General features: G+C 40.9%; 3 protein-coding genes across 6 annotated transcripts in view; 2 read left to right on the forward strand and 1 right to left on the reverse strand.

Moving 5' to 3' along the window:
* The window catches only part of LOC108259405 (zona pellucida sperm-binding protein 3), a 90917-nt gene extending 81273 nt beyond the window's left edge, over positions 1-9644 (reverse strand). Inside the window, exons 1-7 of one of the 2 annotated variants that reach the window (XR_008393573.1) lie at positions 9063-9643; positions 8862-8980; positions 8675-8778; positions 8428-8608; positions 8245-8362; positions 7917-8008; positions 7686-7787 (exon numbers count right to left, since the gene is read on the reverse strand). Coding sequence is in view for 1 of the 2 variants with exons in the window: in XM_053676329.1 (XP_053532304.1) it covers positions 9063-9608 (546 nt within the window). In the remaining variant the exon portion in view is untranslated. Of the gene's footprint in view, positions 1-7685; positions 7788-7916; positions 8009-8244; positions 8363-8427; positions 8609-8674; positions 8779-8861; positions 8981-9062 lie in introns of those variants that run through there. The other variant, XM_053676329.1, reaches the window with a different exon arrangement.
* The window catches only part of LOC108259392 (zona pellucida sperm-binding protein 3), a 37863-nt gene extending 15467 nt beyond the window's left edge, over positions 1-22396 (forward strand). Inside the window, exons 1-8 of one of the 3 annotated variants that reach the window (XM_053676318.1) lie at positions 16564-17194; positions 17277-17395; positions 17478-17581; positions 17648-17828; positions 17895-18012; positions 18091-18176; positions 21404-21492; positions 22311-22396. In XM_053676318.1, coding sequence (XP_053532293.1) covers positions 16646-17194; positions 17277-17395; positions 17478-17581; positions 17648-17828; positions 17895-18012; positions 18091-18176; positions 21404-21492; positions 22311-22381 — 1317 coding nt within the window. In that variant the 5' untranslated portion in view covers positions 16564-16645 and the 3' untranslated portion in view covers positions 22382-22396. Of the gene's footprint in view, positions 1-16563; positions 17195-17276; positions 17396-17477; positions 17582-17647; positions 17829-17894; positions 18013-18090; positions 18177-18252; positions 18345-18452; positions 18549-21403; positions 21493-22310 lie in introns of those variants that run through there. The other 2 variants (XM_017458863.3, XM_053676323.1) reach the window with 2 other exon arrangements.
* LOC124626026 (zona pellucida sperm-binding protein 3) lies at positions 2750-4765 on the forward strand. Its single transcript, XM_053676351.1, has 8 exons — positions 2750-3390; positions 3473-3591; positions 3675-3778; positions 3845-4025; positions 4091-4208; positions 4287-4372; positions 4443-4534; positions 4664-4765. The coding sequence occupies exons 1-8, from the start codon at positions 2845-2847 to the stop codon at positions 4723-4725; spliced, it is 1308 nt and encodes a 435-aa protein (XP_053532326.1). The 5' UTR covers positions 2750-2844; the 3' UTR covers positions 4726-4765.
* Positions 22397-22873: the final 477 nt, after the last annotated feature.

Genomic DNA, 22873 nt, shown 5'->3' on the forward strand with positions numbered 1-22873 from the left:
GATGCTGGACTTGAACACACATGAATCTCCACCTTCCTCCTAGTGAACCTCCTTGTAATTTTACTTTTTGTTCCCCCTAGGATTGGCAGAGAAGTTTAACTGGCAGGTCAAAGTTGTTGGGTTAATCCCCAAATGAACAATATTTACTTTCATTTAGCAGATGCTTTTATCCAAAGTGACTTACAAATGATGAAAAAACAATATGCATACTTGCATATAATATAAATATCACTGGAAGAGGGGCCACCAATCATTACAAATTTAGTTTTGGACAAACTACAGATTTTAATTCCAGTGATGTATTTTGCTGCAAGAGCTGCATTGCAGCAAAATATTTTTTTTTGTCCAACTATATACAAGAGCTAATTCTGATCAGGAGACACAACCCTGATCAGAGGCTAGTAGTAGGTTGTTTACTACTTTAACTAATGCTGTCTCTGTGCTATGATGAGGCCTAAATCCTGACTGATACGTTTCATGAATGTTGTTCCTATGGAAGTACGAGCATAGCTGCTGTACTACAACCTTTTCTAAGATCTTGGAGGTGAAGGGGAGATTTGATATAGGTCTATAGCTGGACAGTTGAGAGGGGTCAAAGTCAGGTTTTTTAATCAGGGGTTTAATGACTGCTAATTTAAGTGATTTAGGTACATAGCCAGTGCTAAGGGAAGAACTGATTATATTTAAAAGTGGTTCAACTACTCCAGGACAAATCTGTTTAAAGAAACATGTAGGTACAGGATCTAGTATGCAAGTTGATGATTTCTCTGAAGAGATTAATGAAGCTAGTTCGGTCTCTCTAAGAAGAGTAAAACATTCTAAACATTGATCAGATATTGCTATATTATCGTCTATAGGATTAGTTATAATACTGTCTGGTTTGAATTTAATAGCCTGAATTTCATCCCTAAAATTTACAACTTTACCAATGAAAAAAAATTCATGAACTCTTCGCTGCTATGTAATGATTGTGTGCCTATGTCTGTGGTGGTTTTATCCCTAGTTAATTTTGTGACCATTTTGAATAGAAACCTCAAATTGTTATCTTTTAAGGTAGAGAGATAGACTGATCTAGCATCACTAAGAGATTTTCTATAGTTCAGGAGGCTCTCCTTCCATGCTGTTTGAAATACAAGACTGGTTCATGTTAGCAGAACTATTGGGGTTGTACCTCCACACAGAATCTTGGCAGTGTAAAAAATAGTTTGCAATTTTGACTGTGCTCTCTGGAAGTGTGCTCGTTTTAAAGAACACAGAGGACACAAGATTTATTTGTGATAAGCCACAAGACTGGTTCGTGTTAACATAACTCTACAATCTTATATACATACATCTATACACACACCACCTTAATAAGAAGGTCTGTAAATTTATTAAATTCATGTAGCACTTAATGAACATTGTCACAAAGCTATGCAAAAAACTGTTATTTTACATAAAGCTGCACCTTTACACACTGATTAAAGGCTAGGGCTAGCTCTCTCTCGATTTAAGTCACAACAGCACACAAATCTTGTAATAAAAACATTTTATTTCAAAAACAAGTCAAACATTTTCCTCAACCCCGATCGGACCAAGGGTTACGTGTGTTGCCAGCTGGTAACCTAGAAGAGAAAAGCAGACAAAAGTTCAGTAGCATACAAACAGAAAAGGCTGTGAAGAAATCCACGAAGTCTCCTGGAATTTGAAGGTACAAAAACACATGGTTCCAAAGTCCAGACTCCACAGAATACATAATTCATCCAATCAAAGCCTTCATGAACCAAGTCATGTGCTGAAACAAGGTGAGCATTACACAAGCCACTGGATCCCTAGGGTTCGTTAATGCTGGATTCATGGTGCCTTGCAAGTCGCAATAACATCATTTCCCACCTCATGGGAATTACTAGACAAATTCACCATGGAGCCCAACACAAACGCATGTAGCTCCTAAAAGGCCACTTTTACTGGACCTTCAGTTACAGGCCTGAGTGTCTGCTGGTACCTTTCTACTTCTATAAACCAATTTGAAAGTATAGAAGCAGTACTTCCCACTGTTCACTGTGAGCGGTCATGTTGATTTGAGGTCACTCTAAACAGGGAAGGAACTTCTTTGAGAAGTAGCTGAGAAGATGGAAGGGCATTTTTCAGTGGCTTTTATTAGTTGTAGATGGGGAATTACAAATTGAAACTTTGCCTCAAAGACTGCATAAGGATTTCCAGATGTACATTTTCACTGTACCTTTGCCTAATTGATCTCGTCCCTTCCTCAAGCTGCAGTGTCTGTTGCAACAGCTGCACACCTGGTCAGCACCATATGCAGCAGTCCATGCTTTAGTAGTCACAGCTCATCTGCACTGTCCCATTTTTGGGTCATCGAAACATACCTATTGCTAGAGAATAAGCAAGCTTTGTGCTCAGCATCAGGAGGGGTAAATGCTGCTGTTGCCATCAAGATGCACGTAATCTGTGACATTTTAATTAAGCTGCAAGTATGGGATTTTTTTTTTGCAGCTCACAATAAATGTCCTGTGGCAACACAAGACATTTCAGTTTTTTATATTTCTTTTTGACCTCACGTCCTCAATCAAGGACTAATGTTATATTTCAGTTCTATGTTTGGCAAATTTGGCAAATTGCTTAGCTAGGTCATGTGACTTATACAATTAAGAGAATTAAGCACTTGGTCCAATCAAATGCAAGGTGGAGTAAAATTCTAATTGCTGTCATCTGTTAGGCAGCCCAATTAGTAACTCAACAGGCTCAGAAGAACGTCAGGATGTTCAGAAATGCTTGAATACCTGCCTGCATAAATAGGAGGTGCTCTCCAAATAGTGGTGTACTTGCAGTTGTCTGTTAACAGCGATGGGTTTCAACCAAGTGGGGTTTGGTGTGCTGTTGATATTGGCAGTTGGGTTATCAGCAGCACAATGGCCAGGCTTGAGGAATGTTTCTGCTGAGCTTCAACCTAACAAGCCAGGTCATTCTTTACTGCAAGTGAGTGCTGGGTTGCCTTCTCAGTGGATGCAAAGTGGTCCCCAGAGTGGAAGTCCTGCTGTAGTCCCACTTGGGCTGCATCTTCAAAATCCTTCAGATGCTCAAGACCAGCAAGTAATGCAGAGGCCAGTGAAGAAGCTGACTTGGCGTTTTCCAGCAGCACCACAAATCCCAACCCCACCAGCACCAGTGAACTTCATGAGACAGTCTAATGCTGTTCCTACCCAGAGTGTAACAGCAAGGTGCAATGAGACTGCAGTGTATGTAGAGGTGAGAAAAGACCTGTTTGGTACTCGTGCACCCCTCAATATTACTGCTCTCACACTGGGAGGCTGTGCTGCCAAAGGGGTGGATGTTTCTTCTCAAGTCCTTGTGTATGAATCCCCACTGCATGGCTGCAACAGCAAGTTGACTGTAAGTCTTCTATTGCTAAATACCTTAGTTGTGCTTTAAGCTCACTATCAGACCTCAATTTATACTTGTATCTTTCATTCAGGTTACTGCAAATGAGCTGGTCTACATCTTCACCCTTGGTATTGCTTCAGTGCCCTTAAGTAGTGCTCCCATTTTAAGAAGTCCTGGTGCTATGGTTTTCATTGAGTGTCACTATATGAGGTACTGCTCCATTCCAAGATCTGTTTGGGTTTACTTGGGAAGATGTGCCCATCTCTGATGGTCCTGTTCTGAATGCTTCCCAGATTCCACAATGTGAGTAGCGGTGCTCTCCTGCCTGCTTGGATTCCATATGCTTCTGCCCAAGCTGCTGAGGAACGTCTCCTTTTCTTCCTGAGGCTCATGACTGGTTTGTATCATGGTTGAACTGTAGCTTGCTTGTTTGAGGATGAGTTACTAATGAAGCTTTTTGTAGATGACTGGATATTTGAAAGACCTTCAGACTACGTTTTCCAGCTGGGTGAGCTTATAAATATTGAGGCATCGGTGGTGCAGTTCAACCATGTGCCCCTGCGTGTCTTTGTGGACAGCTGTGTGGCCACTGCTGTCCCTGATGTAAATGCAGTCCCCAGATATTCGTTCATTGAGAACCATGGGTGAGTGAGGTTTGTTTGAGGCTTTGTAAGCTGTCCTGAACGTTCCTAACTGTAAATCCTTCCAGGTGCTTGATTGATGCCAAGCTTGCGCATTCCAGTTCCCGCTTCATGCCCCAGACTCAGGCGGCTAAACTGGGGTTTCAGCTGGAGGCATTCAAGTTTCAGCATGTGAACAGTAACTGGGTAGGTGATGACTGTTTGGTCAGGGGTGATGGGCCTGTTTAGCTGCCAGAATGTAACTTGTTCTCCCTTTGTTGCCAGTTCTATATTGCATGCATCTTGAAGGCAACAGCAGTCTCTGCCCCTGCTGATGCTGAGCACAAGGCTTGTTCCTTCTCGGGCAATAGGTATGTTGCTGTGGCAGTGTTGGTACAGTGCAGCTGAGCTGTGACTACTAACACTACTGTTTCTTCCTAGATGGACTGCTGCATATGGTGCTGACCAGGTATGCAGTTGTTGCAGCAGTAGCTGTGGTTTGAGGAAGGGTCGTGATCTGTCATCAGAGCAAGGTATTTGGGAGAACCATTTTCATCTAATTTTGTCCTTTTGCTCTATGACCTGAATTGCCACTACACACCCATGATTCTGTTGGCATTGTGGTTTTGTACCCTCTTCATGCACTCTACCTTTATTTGCAGGCTTGCAGCTGGAGAAAGAAGTGAGCCTTGGCCCGATCATGGTTCTAGAAAATGCCTGGTAGTCTCATGCCCCTTTGTTTAAATAAAATTTTATAACTTGCATGTCTTGTGATGCCTTGTTACTTCTGACACACAGTTGGGTATGGGCAGAGTGCAACCAGGGTCTCTGACAACTAATAGACTGCATAACTAAGAGGGCTAGCCAGAAGATAACTGACATTAAGGTGCCATCCAAATGATCCACTTTACCAGAACACTCCATGCCTGTGGTATCTACAGATTTGTGCCTTTACCCAAGAAAAGCTATTGACAAAAGGCTTGAATAAACCAAGATGTTTTCTGCCTGGACTGTGACTGTTGGAGTCCTGAACACCTTAATTGGAAGGGGAAGTTACGCCTTACAGCTCTTGGTGTTTGTGCAATGTTTCTAGCTTGGCATGGATGTGGTGTTTAAAGCAGTTGTTGACTAGACTTGAAGGAATACTACATAGTATGCTGGAAGGGGTTTTTCTATTTCTACACCCAACTTTCTTGAACTCTCTCCTCCTATTTAGTTAAATGGGTAGGATCCTGGGTTTTTTTTTTTTTTTTTGCAAGCTTCTATCTTATATTGATACTTGTATCCACATAATTAAAGGCATCAGCATTAGTACTAGTTTTTGGTAACCTGGGCTAGCTGGGATTTGCCATTGTGCATGCTATTAATTGAAATAAGACGCCAGACTTCAATGCACATGAATCTCCACCTTCCTCCTAGTGAACCTCCTTGTAATTTTATTTTTCTTTTCCCCTAGGATTGGCGGAGAAGTTTAACTGGCAGCACAGCCTCCCAGGGTGAGAGCAGAAATATTGATGGGTTTACCATTACCAGACAGATTTTTCTTCACTGCCACATACACTGCACTCTCGTTACACTCAATGAAGGAAGAGAATCAAAATGCCTTTCAAACTGCACTGGTGGTGCTTCTGAAGTAGCTTGAAATTTCCACAGTCTTGGCCATTGTACTGCAGCCAATCCAAGGGCAAAAAACAGTACAAAACCACCAACTGGTTTTAAATGCATTGCTATTGATTCTGAGAATTCCAAGTACATGTATAAGTTACTATTTTTCTGCTAGCTTAAGTTCTGAGTCTATTAATTCTGGCACCTTTTTATGGAATCTGTTGACTCTGCTAAATATTGCCCTGAACAAGTGTTTAATTTTTCACCCATTTCAACTTCCCAGGTTTACATTGCTCTAGTGAAACTAGACATTAAAAAATCAGCAGGAGATGATAAAATTGACTTTTTTTTTTTTTTAAATGGCTGCTGGTATTGTGGCAGGGCCAATTGCTTCCATCTTTAATCTAAGCTTAACTTTTAATACCACACCAAGAATGTGCAAATCGGCAACAGTCATTCCATTATTAAAAGGTGGAGACCCTTCAGATCCTAATAATTTTTGTCCTTTCTCCAGATTACCAGTTCTAGCTAAAACATTCAAATCATTGATATATGATCAAATAAAACAATTTCTAACTGACAATAATGTACATAATGACCACCAATCAGGTTTTAGAGCAGGTCACAGTAACAACTGCAGATATGTTGATCACAAATGACAAACTTTTTAGATAGCAAAAAGTTCAGTGCGGCATTATTTGTTGACCTTTTGAAAGCTTTTGTCAATCATAAACTATTGTTACAGAAACTTAGGTCTATAGGTCTTCATGAAGCTGCTCTAAAATGGTTTGAAAACTATTTTTAGTGCACGCAATGTGTATGTTTAGAAAATTATAGCTCACCTTTCCATGAAGTAAAAATAGGAGTTCCTCAAGGAGCATTTTAGCTCCCCTTTTGTTTTCTATTTTATCAATGATTTAGGCTTTGAAGTGGATTCTGCTAATATACTTCCATATGCTAACACAATCAGGTTGCACCATCATCTTTAGAGTTCTACTGAACTTACGGAATGCATTCCATGTTTTACATTATCACAGTTGAAACTGATTTTAAATAAAAGATTTTCTAAAGGTAAGGGATATAGTCATTTCAATTTTAGTTGAAACAACCATTGAAAGAATTAGCTCTTGTATATAGTTGGACAAAAAAAATTTTGCTGCAATGCAGCAAAATACATCACTGGAATTAAAATCTGTAGTTTGTCCAAAACTAAATTTGTAATGATTGGTGGCCCCTCTTCCAGTGATATTTATATTATATGCAAGTATGCATATTGTTTTTTCATCATTTGTAAGTCACTTTGGATAAAAGCATATGCTAAATGAAAGTAAATATTGTTCATTTGGGGATTAACCCAACAACTTTGACCTGCCAGTTAAACTTCTCTGCCAATCCTAGGGGGAACAAAAAGTAAAATTACAAGGAGGTTCACTAGGAGGAAGGTGGAGATTCATGTGTGTTCAAGTCCAGCATCTTACTTCAATTAATAGCATGCACAACAGCAAATCCTAGCTAGCCCATGTTACCAAAAAACTAGCACTAATGCAGATGCCTTTATGTGGATACAAGTATCATTTAGAAGCTTGCAAAAAAAAAAAAAAAAAAAAAACCCCAAACCCTACCCATTTAACCAAATAGGAACAGAGAGTTCAAGAAAGTTGGTGTAGAAATTGAAAAACCCTTCCAGCACACCATGTATTATTCCTTCAAGTCTAGTCAACAACTGCTTTAAACACCACATCCATGCCAAGCTAGAAACATTCCACAAACACCAAGAGCCATAAGGTGCAACTTCACCTCCCAATTAAGTGTTCAGGACTCCAACAGTCCCAGTCCAGGCAGAAAACATCTTGGTTTATTCAAGTCTTTTGTCAATAGCTTTTCTTAGGTAAAGGCACAAATCTGTAGATACCACAGGCATGGAGTGTTCTGGTAAAGTAGATCATTTGGATGGCACCTTAATGTCAGTTATCTTCTGGCTAGCCCTCTTAGTTATGCAGTCTATTAGTTGTCAGAGACCCTGGTTGCACTCTGCCCATACCCAATTGTGTGTCAGAAGTAACAAAGCATCACCAGACATGCAAATTATAAAATTTTATTTAGACAAAGGGGCATGAGACTACCAGGCATTTTCTAGAACCATGATCGGGCCAAGGCTCACTTCTTTCTCCAGCTGCAAGCCTGCAAATAAAGGTAGAGTGCATGGACAGGGTACAAAACCACAATGCCAACAGAATCATGGGTGTGTAGTGGCAATTCAGGTCATAGAGCAAAAGGACAAAATTACATGAACATTATTCTCCCAAATACCTTGCTCTGATGACAGATCACGACCCTTCCTCAAACCACAGCTACTGCTGCAACAACTGCATACCTGGTCAGCACCATATGCAGCAGTCCATCTAGAAAGAAACAGTAGTGCATTAGTAGTCACAGCACACCTGCACTGTACCAACACTGCCACAGGAACATACCTATTGCCTGAGAAGGAACAAGCCTTGTGCTCAGCATCAGCAGGGGCAGATGATGCTGTTGCCTTCAAGATGCATGCAATATAGAACTGGCAACAAAGGGAGAACAAGTTACATTCTGGCAGCTAAACAGGCCCATCACCCCTGACCAAACAGTCATCACCTACCCAGTTACTGTTCACATGCTGAAACTTGAATGCCTCCAGCTGAAACCCCAGTTTAGCCGCCTGAGTCTGGGGCATGAAGCGGGAACTGGAATGCGCAAGCTTGGCATCAATCAAGCACCTGGAAGGATTTACAGTTAGGAACATTCAGGACAGCTTACAAAGCCTCAAACAAACCTCACTCACCCATGGTTCTCAATGAACGAATATCTGGGGACTGCATTTACATCAGGGACAGCAGTGGCCACACAGCTGTCCACAAAGACACGCAGGGGCACATGGTTGAACTGCACCACTGATGCCTCAATATTTATAAGCTCACCCAGCTGGAAAACGTAGTCTGAAGGTCTTTCAAATATCCAGTCATCTACAAAAAGCTTCATTAGTAACTCATCCTCAAACAAGCAAGCTACAGTTCAACCATGATACAAACCAGTCATGAGCCTCAGGAAGAAGAGGAGACGTTCCTCAGCAGCTTGGGCAGAAGCATATGGAATCCAAGCAGGCAGGAGAGCACCGCTACTCACATTGTGGAATCTGGGAAGCATTCAGAACAGGACCATCAGAGATGGGCACATCTTCCCAAGTAAACCCAAACAGATCTTGGAATGGAGCAGTACCTCATATAGTGACACTCAATGAAAACCATAGCACCAGGACTTCTTAAAATGGGAGCACTACTTAAGGGCACTGAAGCAATACCAAGGGTGAAGATGTAGACCAGCTCATTTGCAGTAACCTGAATGAAAGATACAAGTATAAATTGAGGTCTGATAGTGAGCTTAAAGCACAACTAAGGTATTTAGCAATAGAAGACTTACAGTCAACTTGCTGTTGCAGCCATGCAGTGGGGATTCATACACAAGGACTTGAGAAGAAACATCCACCCCTTTGGCAGCACAGCCTCCCAGTGTGAGAGCAGTAATATTGAGGGGTGCACGAGTACCAAACAGGTCTTTTCTCATCTCTACATACACTGCAGTCTCATTGCACCTTGCTGTTACACTCTGGGTAGGAACAGCATTAGACTGTCTCATGAAGTTCACTGGTGCTGGTGGGGTTGGGATTTGTGGTGCTGCTGGAAAACGCCAAGTCAGCTTCTTCACTGGCCTCTGCATTACTTGCTGGTCTTGCGCATCTGAAGGATTTTGAAGATGCAGCCCAAGTGGGACTACAGTAGGGCTTCCACTCTGGGGACCACTTTGCATCCACTGAGAAGGCAACCCAGCACTCACTTGCAGTGGAGAATGATCTGGCTTGTTAGGTTGAAGCCCAGCAGAAACATTCCTCAAGCCTGGCCATTGTGCTGCTGATAACCCAACTGCCAATATCAACAGCACACCAAACCCCACTTGGTTGAAACCCATCGCTGTTAACAGACACCGGCAAATACGTCACTAGTTGGAGAGCACCTCCTATTTATGCAGGCAGGTATTCAAGCATTTCTTAACATCCTGATGTTCTTCTGAGCCTGTTGAGTTACTAATTAGGCTGCCTAACAGATGACAACAATTAGAATTTTACTCCACCTTGCATTTGATTGGACGAAGCGCTTAATTCTTTTAATTGTATAGGTCACATGACCTAGCTAAGCAATTTGCCAAACATAGAACTGAAATGTAACATTAGTCCTTGATTGAGGACGTGAGGTCAAAAAGAAATATAAAAAACTGAAATGTCTTGTGTTGCCACAGGACATTTATTGTAAGCTACAAAAAAAAAAACCCATACCTGCAGCTTAATTAAAGTGGGGCTATTGCTGTATGGGGTATTGCTGGGGGGTATTCCAAAAAACAGGGTTAACTTACTGTCACATAAACCCTGAGCTCTCAGTTGATTAACCCAACCCTTGCTTACTCGGAGTATGTCAGTTCCAGAACACCGGTTAAGAGTAAGTTCAGTCAAACACCAATTGGTAACTCAGATGTAATGTGCTTGCTCAGTGAGTAAATAAAGACATTATCAATGGATCACCCATTTCAGGAGTCACCATTGAAAGCCACCACAGAAAAAAAGTGAGCTGCATACTTCAGCGAAGCAGATTTAGAGGTTTTAATGCATGCTTACCAGAAATATAAACCATTCATTAGGAGAGAGAGAGCTAGCTTGGGGAAAAGTACCAGATTGAGTAAATGCTTGAATTCATAAGTTCATAAATATCTGAAAAGTTTCGTTTCATTATGATGCTAAATTAAACATTGATCCTATTATACCCATGCCGTAACATTTAATAGATATGAATTTACATTTAGCCTTGCATCAACATCTTAACATTGTACATAGTACTAATAATATAATAGGCTTTTTATTTTATCAGGTGTAATTTTTCTGGACCCAGAAGAGCTTGGAGCCAAATAAAAATGAAACACAAAAAAGATATTTCATAAACTTCCTAAATTGTAACCTAACTAATTGGCCCAACATTCTATAATAACCTTCCTCTAGGTTCTATATAGCCACAAGACAAAAGCAGAGGCCCATAAAATGGGTGGGGGACCACCAGCACCTTCCCTCACTCTGGCTGAGGAGCTGGCACTGTCCCTCAAGGGGGCAGTTCCATCCATCCATCCATCCATCTTCAACCGCTTACTCCTTTTCAGGGTCGTGGAGGAACCTGGAGCCTATCCCAGGAAGCATCGGGCACAAGGCGGGGTAGACCCTGGACAGGGTGCCAGTCCATCGCAGGGCACAATCACATACACACTCACACACCCATTCATACACTGCGGACACTTTAGACACGCCAATAAGCCTACCATGCATGTCTTTGGACTGGGGGAGGAAACCGGAGTACCCGGAGGAAACCCCCGCAGCACGGGGAGAACATGCAAACTCTGCACACACATGGCCCTGGCGGGAATCGAACCCCGGACCCTGGAGGTGTGAGGCGAACGTGCTAACCAGTGGCTTGGTAAAATGTTTTTTTGTTGTTGTAAGTGTCCAGTGCTTTAATTGATTAATCCTTAAACAATCAAGATGACAATAAACATTGCCACGGTCTAAAAAAAGGAATTTTAAAATACCTCTTTATTGGCAATTATTATTATTATTATTATTTTATTTTACTGCATATAGTATGTACTGTAATCTTAATTCTAGTGCCCCTACTAGATGTTCCTTATGTCTTTGTATATTGGTTGTATTTTTTTTTCAGATTGTACATGATTTCATATTCTTACAGTTGCTGATGGACACATTGTATTAATCCACCCTTCTGCAACAGCACATCCTGCCACAGTTGAAAGTGATTATTGTCTTCAGATATTGTTTCTGTTTGCTAGACCAAACATCATTAGTAATTTTCACTGTAGGATGTAGAAGAAGAGACCATGTGATTATTAAAACTTTGTCATTGTCCCCTTAAAGATTATGGCAATTCCTGTACAGAGGAGGGTCCATCTACCTCCACACAGAAACTTGGCAGTGTATAAAATTGTTTGCAGTTGTGCTGATTAAATATATTTGGTCTCTGTGCATTAGACATATATAATATCAGTTACATTGAATGTTAATTTAGTCTTCCTGGAAAGGAGCTGTATAAGGTCCATTTTCCAATGCAAATTAGAAAAAGTGACATGGATGGACCTTCTACAACTTCAAATGGAGGAAAAAAGTTGAACATAAAAATGGCCATATTTGCCTAGTGATGATTCTGTCATTTATTGCTGAATGGTAAAGTAATAAATATAAATGTCTTTTTCAAAATACAGGAAATAAAGAAACAATGAACCACACTTAACTGTTTACTTTGTGCATTAGTCTTTTAATAAGAAGTGATTTTGGCAGATCACATCTTGTAACACCCTGCAATCTCTTTAGTCCACTGGTTAACTGGGGGTTCCTCTTGATCATTTTCATAAAGAGTAGGGGGCCTCTGAATATTCTGGTATTGGGTACAGACCCTGGTCATTTTTGATTCCATGTTGGTGAGGTGGGATGAGTCACATATTATGGCATTTAATTTGTTAAACCTTGATTCAGCACCCAATATTCTACTGTTAGCTGCACATTGATGCTATGGAATGATTTCCTATTAACATAGTCTCCTTCATTCACTGAAGGCGCTTTAATAGCTCCATCAATGCATCCAATCACATTTGGAAACCTGAAATTGCCAGGGCCCTGCACAAAAGTGTTGACGAACCCTTCGAGTGCAAGCCATACTGTACACGAATGGCGCTACACACAGTTGCCTTCCCCACGTGCTCTATATCACCCACGTTATACAGAAAACTCCATCTGGCAGAAACAAAAACGAAGGGCAATGCATGAAGTGTGCTCAGTGTTAAGCCTGTGTGCTCTCTGGAAGTGTGCTTGTTTTAAAGAATACCGATGACAGAAGATTTGTTTGGGATAAGCCACAATTCAATTCAATTCCATTCAATTTGATTTGTATAGCGCTTTTTACAATAGACATTGTCTCAAAGCAGCTTTACAGAAATATCAACATGGTATATAGATATTAAAGGTGTGAATTTATCCCAACTGAGCAAGCCACTGAGTGGCAACGGTGGCAAGGAAAAACTCCCTAAGATGTTAAGAGGAAGAAACCTTGAGAGGAACCAGACTCAGAAGGGAACCCGTCCTCATCTGGGAAACAACAGATAGTGTGAAAAAGTTAATTATGGATTTATATGAAATCTGTTTGGCCTTAGAAGCAGCCGTAGTCCCAGCAATCTGGACTTGGAGTAGATGAGAGCTCCATCCAAGTAGGACATCCGAAACGGATCAGGCAGGTCTGGAGAACAGAGAGGATCAGGATCTCTGCTATCTCCATAAAATCGTGTGTGGCTCGGCAGAAGGAGAGAGGGAGAGAAAAGTTTATTAGGACTGTGCTTAGCGTAACAGAAAGTCTAGTCATGGTAGGCTTGAGTAAACAAATACGTTTTAAGCCTAGACTTAAACACTGAGACTGTGTCTGAGTCTCGAACACTAATTGGAAGACTGTTCCATAACTGTGGTGCTCTATAAGAGAAAGCTCTTCCCCTGCTGTAGCCTTCACTATTCGAGGTACCGTCAAATAGCCTGCACCTTTTGATCTAAGTAGGCGTGGTGGATCGTAGAAAACCAAAAAGTCGCTTAGATTCTGTGGCGCGAGACCGTTTAGTGCTTTATAGGTTAATAATAGTATTTTATAATCAATGCGAGATTTCACTGGGAGCCAATGCAGATCGGGGTGATATGGTCATATCTTCTGGTTCTAGTTAGGACTCTAGCAACTGCATTCTGGACTAACTGGAGATTGTTTATGCTCCTACTGGAACATCCAGACAGTAAGGCATTACAGTAATCTAGTCTAGAGGTGACGAAAGCATGAACTAATATTTCTGCATCACGTATTTACATTATATTTCTTATCTTAGAAATATTTCTGAGATGAAAGAAGGCTATCCTAGTAATATTATCTACATGAGCATCAAATGAAAGACTGGAATCAATAATCACACCAAGGTCTTTTACTGCTGTACATGATGAAACAGAAAGTCCATCCAGAATTACTGTGTGATCAGAAAGCTTACTTCTAGCTACACGTGGTCCTAATACAAGTACTTCTGTCTTATCAGAATGAAGTAAAAGGAAGTTAGTTAGCATCCAACGTCTAATGTCCTTTACACATTTCTCAATTTTATTAAGCTGCTGTCTGTCCTCTGGCTTCGCTGGAACATACAACTGTGTATCATCAACATAACAGTGGAAGCTAATTCCATGTTTACGAATAATTTGACCTAGAGGTAGCATATATAAAGTAAAAAGTAGTGGGCCTAAAACAGAACCTTGTGGAACACCAAATTTAATCTCGGAATGCGAGGAGAAGTCTCCATTTACATGTAAGAACTGATAACGATCTGTCAAATAAGACCTGAGCCAGGAGAGGACCGTTCCCTTAATGCCAACAACATTTTCTAATCTATCAAGGAGAATAGTATTATCTATAGCATCAAAAGCTGCACTAAGGTCAAGTAACACAAGCAAGGGGACACAACCCTGATCAGAGGCTAGTAGTAGGTTGTTTACTACTTTAACTAATGCTGTCTCTGTGCTAAATGTTTCATGAATGTTGTTCCTATGTAAGTACGAGCATAGCTGCTGTGTTACAACCTTTTCTAAGATCTTGGAGGTGAAGGGGAGATTTGATATAGGTCTATAGCTGGACAGTTGAGAGGGGTCAAGGTCAGGTTTTTTAAACAGGGGTTTAATAACTGCTAATTTAAGTCATTTAGGTACATAGCCAGTGCTAAGGGAAGAACTGATTATATTTAAAAGTGGTTCAATTACTCCAGGACAAATCTGTTTAAAGAAACATGTAGGTACAGGATCTAGTATGCAAGTTGATGATTTCTCTGAAGAGATTAATGAAGCTAGTCCAGTCTCTCTAAAGGGAGTAACACATTCTAAACGTTGATCAGATATTGCTATATTATCGTCTATAGGGTTAGTTATAATACTGTCTGGTTTGAATTTAATAGCCTGAATTTCATCTCTAACATTTGCAACTTTACCAATGAAAAAAAATTCATGAACGCTTCGCTGCTATGTAATGATTGTCTCTGGTGGTTTTATCCCTAGTTAATTTTGCGACCGTTTTGAATAGAAATCTCAAATTGTTATCTTTTAAGGTAGAGAGATAGACTGATCTAGCATCACTAAGAGATTTTCTATAGTTCAGGAGGCTCTCCTTCCATGCTGTTTGAAATACAAGACTGGTTCATGTTAGCAGAACTATTGGGGTTGTACCTCCACACAGAATCTTGGCAGTGTAAAAAATAGTTTGCAATTTTGACTGTGCTCTCTGGAAGTGTGCTCGTTTTAAAGAACACAGAGGACACAAGATTTATTTGTGATAAGCCACAAGACTGGTTCGTGTTAACATAACTCTACAATCTTATATACATACATCTATACACACACACACACACCACCTTAATAAGAAGGTCTGTAAATTTATTAAATTCATGTAGCACTTAATGAACATTGTCACAAAGCTATGCAAAAAACTGTTATTTTACATAAAGCTGCACCTTTACACACTGATTAAAGGCTAGGGCTAGCTCTCTTGATTTAAGTCACAACAGCACACACAAATCTTGTAATAAAAACATTTTATTTCAAAAACAAGTCAAACATTTTCCTCAACGCTGATCTGACCAAGGGTTACGTGTGTTGCCAGCTGGTAACCTAGAAGAGAAAGCAGACAAAAGTTCAGTAGCATACAAAAAGAAAAGGCTGTAAAGAAAACCACGAAGTCTCCTGGAATTTGAAGGTACAAAAACACATGCTTCCAAAGTCCAGACTCCACAGAATACATAATTCATCCAGTCAAAGCCTTCATGAACCAAGTCATGTGCTGAAACAAGGTGAGCATTACACAAGCCACTGGATCCCTAGGGTTCGTTAATGTTGGATTTATGGTGCCTTGCGAGTCGCAATAACATCATTTCCCACCTCATGGGAATTACTAGACAAATTCACCATAGAGCCCAACACAAACGCATGTAGCTCCTGAAAGGCCACTTTTACTGGACCTTCAGTTACAGGCCTGAGTGTCTGCTGGTACCTTTCTACTTCTATAAACCAATTTGAAAGTATAGAAGCAGTACTTCCCACTGTTCACTGTGAGCGGTCATGTTGATTTGAGGTCACTCTAAACAGGGAAGGAACTTCTTTGAGAAGTAGCTGAGAAGATGGAAGGGCATTTTTCAGTGGCTTTTATTAGTTGTAGATGGGGAATTACAAATTGAAACTTTGCCTCAAAGACTGCATAAGGATTTCCAGATGCACATTTTCACTGTACCTTTGCCTAATTGATCTTGTCCCTTCCTCAAGCTGCAGTGTCTGTTGCAACAGCTGCACACCTGGTCAGCACCATATGCAGCAGTCCATGCTTTAGTAGTCACAGCTCATCTGCACTGTCCCATTTTTGGGTCATCGAAACATACCTATTGCTAGAGAATAAGCAAGCTTTGTGCTCAGCATCAGGAGGGGCAAATGCTGCTGTTGCCATCAAGATGCACGTAATCTGTGACATTTTAATTAAGCTGCAAGTATGGGATTTTTTTTGCAACTCACAATAAATGTCCTGTGGCAACACAAGACATTTCAGTTTTTTATATTTCTTTTTTACCTCACATCCTCAATCAAGGACTAAAGTTACATTTTAGTTCTCTGTTTGGCAAATTGCTTAGCTAGGTCATGTGACCTAGACAATTAAGAGAATTAAGCACTTGGTCCAATCAAATGCAAGGGGCAGTAAAATTCTAATTGCTGTCACCTGTTAGGCAGACCAATTAGTAACTCAACAGGCTCAGAAGAACTTCAGGATGTTAAGAAACGCTTGAATACCTGCCTTCATAAATAGGAGGTGCTCTCCAAGTAGTGGTGTACTTGCAGTTGTTTGGTAAGAGCAATGGATTTCAACCAAGTGGGGTTTGGTGTGCAGCTACTGTTATTGGCAGTTGGGTTGTCAGCAGCACAATGGCCAGGATTGATCAATGTTCCTGCTGGGCTTCAACCTAACAAGCCAAGTCATTCTTCACTGCAAGTGAGTGCTGGGTTGCCTTCTCAGTGGACACAAAGTGGTCCCCAGAGTGGAAGTCCTGCAGTAGCCCCACTTGGATTGCACTTTCAAAATCCTTCAGATGCTCAAGACCAGCAAGTAATGCAGAGGCCAGTGAAGAAACTGACTTGGCGTTATCCAGCAGCACCACAAATCCCAACCCCACCAGCACCAGTGAACTTCATGAGACAGTCTAATGCTGTTCCTACCCAGAGTGTAACAGCAAGGTGCAATGAGACTGCAGTGTATGTAGAGGTGAGAAAAGACCTGTTTGGTACTAGTGCACCCCACAATATTGCTGCTCTCACACTGGGAGGCTGTGCTGCCAAAGGGGTGGATGTTTCTTCTCAAGTCCTTGTGTATGAATCCCCACTGCATGGCTGCAACAGCAAGTTGACTGTAAGTCTTATATTTTAAATACCTTTAGTTTTGCTTTAAGCTCACTATCAGACTTCAATTTACACTTGCATCTCTCATTCAGGTGACTGCAAATGAGCTGGTCTACATCTTCACCCTTGGTATTGCTTCAGCACCTATAAGTAGTGCTCCCATTCTAAGAAGTCCTGGTGCTCTGGCTTTTGTTGAGTGTCACTATAGGAGGTATTGCTCAATTCCACAATCTGTTTGGGTTTACTTGGAGGATGTGCTCATTTGTGATGGTCCTGTCTTGAATGCTTTCCAGATTCCACAATGTGAGTAGCAGTGCTCTCCTGCCTGCTTGGATTCCATATGCTTCTGCTCAAGCTGCTGAGGAACGTCTCCTTTTCTTCCTGAGGCTCATGACTGGTTTGTATCATGGTTGAGCTGTAGCTTGCTTGTTTGAGGATGAGTTACTAATGAAGCTTCTTGTAGATGACTGGATATTTCAAAGACCTTCAGACTACGTCTTCCAGCTGGGTGAGCTTATAAATATTGAGGCATCGGTGGTGCAGTTCAGCCATGTGCCCCTGCGTGTTTTTGTAGACAGCTGTGTGGCCACTGCTGTCCCTGATGTAAATGCAGTCCCCAGATATTCCTTCATTGAGAACCATGGGTGAGAGGTTTTGTTTGAGCCTTTGTAAACTGTTCTGAACATTCCTAACTGTGTAAATCCTTCCAGGTGCTTGATTGATGCCAAGCTTGCACATTCCAGTTCCCGCTTCATGCCCCAAACTCAGGCGGCTAAACTGGGGTTTCAGCTGGAGGCATTCAAGTTTCAGCATGTGAACAGTAACTGGGTAGGTGATGACTGTTTGGTCAGGGGTGATGGGCCTGTTTTGCTGTCAGAATGTAACTTGTTCTCCCTTTGTTGCCAGTTCTATATTGCATGCATCTTGAAGGCAACAGCAGCATCTGCCCCTGCTGATGCTGAGCACAAGGCTTGTTCCTTCTCAGGCAACAGGTATGTTGCTATGACTGTGGCAGTGTTGGTTCAGTGCAGCTGAGCTGTGACTACTAACACTACTGTTTCTTCCTAGATGGACTGCTGCATATGGTGCTGACCAGGTATGCAGTTGTTGCAGCAGTAGCTGTGGTTTGAGGAAGGGTCGTGATCTGTCATCAGAGCAAGGTATTTGGGAGAACCATGTAACTTGTCTTGAATTGCTACTACATAACCTATGATTCTGATGAAGTTGTAGCTTTGTAACCTATTCATGCACTTTACCTTTATTTCCAGGCTTGCAGCTGGAGAAAGAAGTGAGCCTTGGCCCGATCATGGTTCTGGAAAATGTCCTTGTCTAATGACTGTCTAAATAAAATTTTATGACTTGTATGTCTTGTGATGCCTTGTTTCTTCTAATATAATTGGATATGTGCGTGTCTTTTAAATGGGCAGTGTGCAAGCAGGGGCTCTGGCAACTAATTGACTGCATAACTAGGAGGGCTAGCCAGACAATAACTGACATTGTGTTATCAAAATGATCCACTTTACCAGAACACTCCATGCATGTAGTCCCTACAAATTTGTGCCTTTACCCAAGAAAAGCTATTAAAGCCTAAATAAACAAAGTTGTCTTCAGCCTAGACTGGGACTGTTGGCGTCCTGAGCACTTAATTTGGAGGCTGTTACACCTTCTGGCTCTTGGTGTTGGGGAATGTTTCTAGCTTGGCACTGAGTTGTTCAAAGCAGGTGTCCCCAGTTGAATAGACTTGAAGGAATACCACATACTATGCTGGAAGTCATTCTATTTTGAAATCCAACTTTCTTGAACTGGTTAATTGGGTAGAGCTCTCCATCAGTCTAAAAGGATGGTCATATTTCTTGCAAGCTTCTAAATTATGCTAGTAATCATATAAAGGCATCTGCTTTAGTGAATTTTTTTTTTTTTTTTTTCTTGTAATCTAACCTGCCTGAGATGGCATTAGCGCCCCCCCCCTTAATTGGAATTAAGAAATTCCAAATGATCAATCTGCATACTTGAATGTAATTCAATGAACATCCATCAACTGAAGAAGGTCCAGCAATCCCTACAAATTTAGCTTTGGGCAAACTGCACATTTTAAATCCAGTGATGTCTCTTGCTTAAAGAACCTGGTCAGTGGTCAAAGATTTGCTTTCCAGGTGGGCAGATTAAACACTGAAGCACCTTACAGCAATTCATGTTGTAACTGACATGATCTTGACCATGAGTTACATAGCATTTAATAGAAGGCACACTGCTGTTAAATACTTTGTAAAAAATTAAAACACTCTACATCAGGCTGGTCACATCAGCTTTACATCTGTATATTATAATGACTTTCCAGCATAATGTTTTCTCAAGCATATATAGATTTATTTCAATAAAACCAACTGGGAAAAGCTGATATGGTCCTACTTAAAGATTAAGGTTCATGTATTGATTCATCCTCAATTAGATTTGATTTCCAGTCATTAGAGGATGTACAGAGTAGATCATTATAAATAAATATTTTGACTATGCCTGACCAGTTAGCGTTTTTTCTTTTTTTTCTTTATAAACACAGGAACTGTTAAATGTCTTTATGACTTATGTGTAATTTTGGATCACTTGAGTTAGTAGTAACTTATAAACTGTTAGAGCTGCCACTCAACCATTATTGGGCAAACTCCATCAATGGCTAAAAATAAATTTTGAACCAATCAGATGTTAAGAAGTATAAAATACTAATTGGTGTCATCTGTGAGGCAGCACAAACGCTTAAACAACAGGTTTAGAAGAAGATAATTAAATTAAGATAATTAAAAGGTGTGCCTGAAATACAGTATAAAATGGAATAGCCAGCTTATACTTGTATACTTAGAATTCTCAGAATCAATAGCAATGCAATTAAAACAAGTTGGTGGTTTTGTACTGTTGTGTGTTGCTTTTGGATTGGCTGGAGTGCAATGGCCAAGACTGTGGAAAATTCAAGCTACTTCAGAAGCACCACCAGTGCAGTTTGAAAGGCACTTTGATTCTCTTTCTTCTTTGAGTGTAACAGTAGAGTGCAATGAGACTGCAGTGCATGTGGCAGTGAAGAAAAATCTGTTTGTAATGGTAAACCCGTCAATATTTCTGCTCTCACCCTGGGAGGCTGTGCTACTAAAGGAGAAAATGTTACTTCTCAAGTCCATATCTATGAATCTGAACTGGATGGCTGTAACAGCAAGTTGGCTGTAAGTCTTTATTTCTAGAAATCCTTGGTTCTGTTTAAATCTTGTGATTGCTTGCTTTACTTCTTTCTCAGGTGAATGAGGATGAACTGGTCTATGTCTTTACCCTTGGTTTTGCTTCAGAGCCTTTAAGTGGTATTTCCATTTCAATTGAGTGTCACTATCCAAGGTATTGTTCCATATGTTAAATCTGTTTGGGTTTACTTGGACAACTCTACTAAACCTGGTCTCTTTCAAATGCTTTCCAGATTCCGTGATGCTCCCAGCGGTACTCTAATGCCTGCTTGGATATCCCATGATTCTACCCAAGCTACTGAGGAACCTTTTGTTTTCTCTTTGCGGCTCATGATGGGTTTATATCATGGTTAAACTGTAGCTTGGTTGCTTGTTTGAGTATGAGTTACTAATGAAGTTTCTTCTTGTAGATGACTGGATATCTGAAAGGCCATCCAACCAGTACTACCTGGGTGAGCTTATAAATATTGAGGCATCGGTACTGTCGTTCAAAAATGTGCCTCTGCATGTCCTTGTAGACAGCTGTGTGGCCACTGCTGTCCCTGACATAAATGCAGTCCCCAGATATTCCTTCATTGAGAATTATGGGTGAGTGGGGCTCTTTGTGCATTTGTAAGCCGACCAGAAAACCCTAACTGCAAATTCTTCTAGGTGCCTGGTTGTTTCCGAGATCATAGCGCCCAGTTCCCACTTCATGCCCCAAACTGGCGCAGCTAAGCAGGGGTTTCAAATGAGGGCATTCAGGTTTCAGCAAGGGAATGGTAGCTTGGTAAGTAATGACTGATTACAGTGTAACTGGCACCTTTAAATATCAAGGTGACGTGGACTCTCTTGCCAGGTCTACATTACATGCATCTTGACGGCAACAGCAGCATCTGACCCTTCTGATGCTGAGCACAAGGCTTGCTCATTTTCTAGCAATAGGTATGTTCCGATGACCCTAAAATGGTACAGTGCTGATGAGCTGTGACTACTAAAGCATTATGATCTCTTCCTAGATGGACTGCTGCATATGGTGCTGACCAGGTGTGCTGCTGTTGCAACAGCCACTGCAGCTTGAGGATGAGACGAGATCAATCAGGCAACGGTACAGTGAAAACGTGCATCTAGAAGTCCTTATGCCGTGTTTGAGGGGAAAAATTGCAACTTGTAATTCCCCATCTACAACTGGTAAAAGCCACTGAAAATGCCCCCTCAACTTAAAATTTGAGTAGTCTTCTCAGCTACTTCTCAAGGAAGTTCCTTCCCTGTTTAGAGTGACCTCAAATCAGCATGGCTGCTCACAGTGAACATTGTAATGTACCGCTTCTATACTTTAAAACTTGTTTATAGCAGTATTTGTTTTAGATCAATTAATACAGACAGTATGTGGTTAAAGCTGTAAAACTAATTGCAGTCTTGAAAAGGTAATCCTCAATGTTGTTGTAGTTAATGTTAGCTGGCTAGCTTATTGTCCCCTGACTACCCTCTTGCAAACACTACTTGCTATGGCCTGCTGTACTGCAAGGTCAGTCCAAATGTTGCAAGAATGTTGGAAGTTCACTATAGTAGAACAGAATCGGCAGTCATGCAGGTGGCTTAAAGTGGCTTTTTAGGGGCTACATGATCCATGGTGTATTTGTCTAGTGATTCCCAGGAGATGGGAAACGTTATTGCAACTTGCAAAGTCGCACTTACATGGCACCACGAATCCGACATTAATATGAAACCTAGGAATCCAGTGGGTTGTGTAATGCTCACCTTGTTTCATGAAAGCTTTGACTTGAGGCGTTTTGTATTCTGTGGAGTCTAGGATTTAGTACTTTAGAACCATGTGTTTTTTGTACCATCTAATTCCAGGAGACTTCATGATTTTCTTTGAAGCCTGTTTTGTGTGCTATTAAACTGTCTGCTTTTCTCTTCTAGGGGACCAGCTGGCAACACGAATAACCCTTGGTCTGATTGTGGTTGAGAAATATTTGACTTGTTTGAAATAAAATGTTCTCTTACACAATTTGTATCTGCAGTTGCGACCTAAATCGTTTGTTGCATAGTTCCTTGCACCTCCCCAACTGCAGTCTTAAGAAGGAAGATTTAACAGTGGTCTCTATCGAGATGTTGCGGTTTCTAAGACCTTTTATCGACAAGCTGAAGAACTTTAGCTCTTGACATGCTATTTAGAAAAGCCTAATTTCTTGACAAGACTTTCTAGGGCTTAGAAAGGCCCAGGCTCATTGCTGTCAGGCTTGGGCTTTTAAAAGTTGTTTACTCTCCTGCCTTTGCAGTGACCCCATATTTTGCAACTGTACTAATACAAGACCTATATCAACGGAGCTGTATATCTGCTTTTGTAGCATTTAATAAGAACCAACATTTCATGGCTGTTCCACAACACTAAATGTAACTATAAAACCATAACGGTTAAAATTGTGAAATGTAACTTAATTTGCTAAAATTGCTGTGGTACAAGAAGAATAAAAGCATGGTAT

Source organism: Ictalurus punctatus, chromosome 2, assembly GCF_001660625.3.
Source record: "Ictalurus punctatus breed USDA103 chromosome 2, Coco_2.0, whole genome shotgun sequence".
Lineage (NCBI taxonomy): Eukaryota > Metazoa > Chordata > Actinopteri > Siluriformes > Ictaluridae > Ictalurus > Ictalurus punctatus.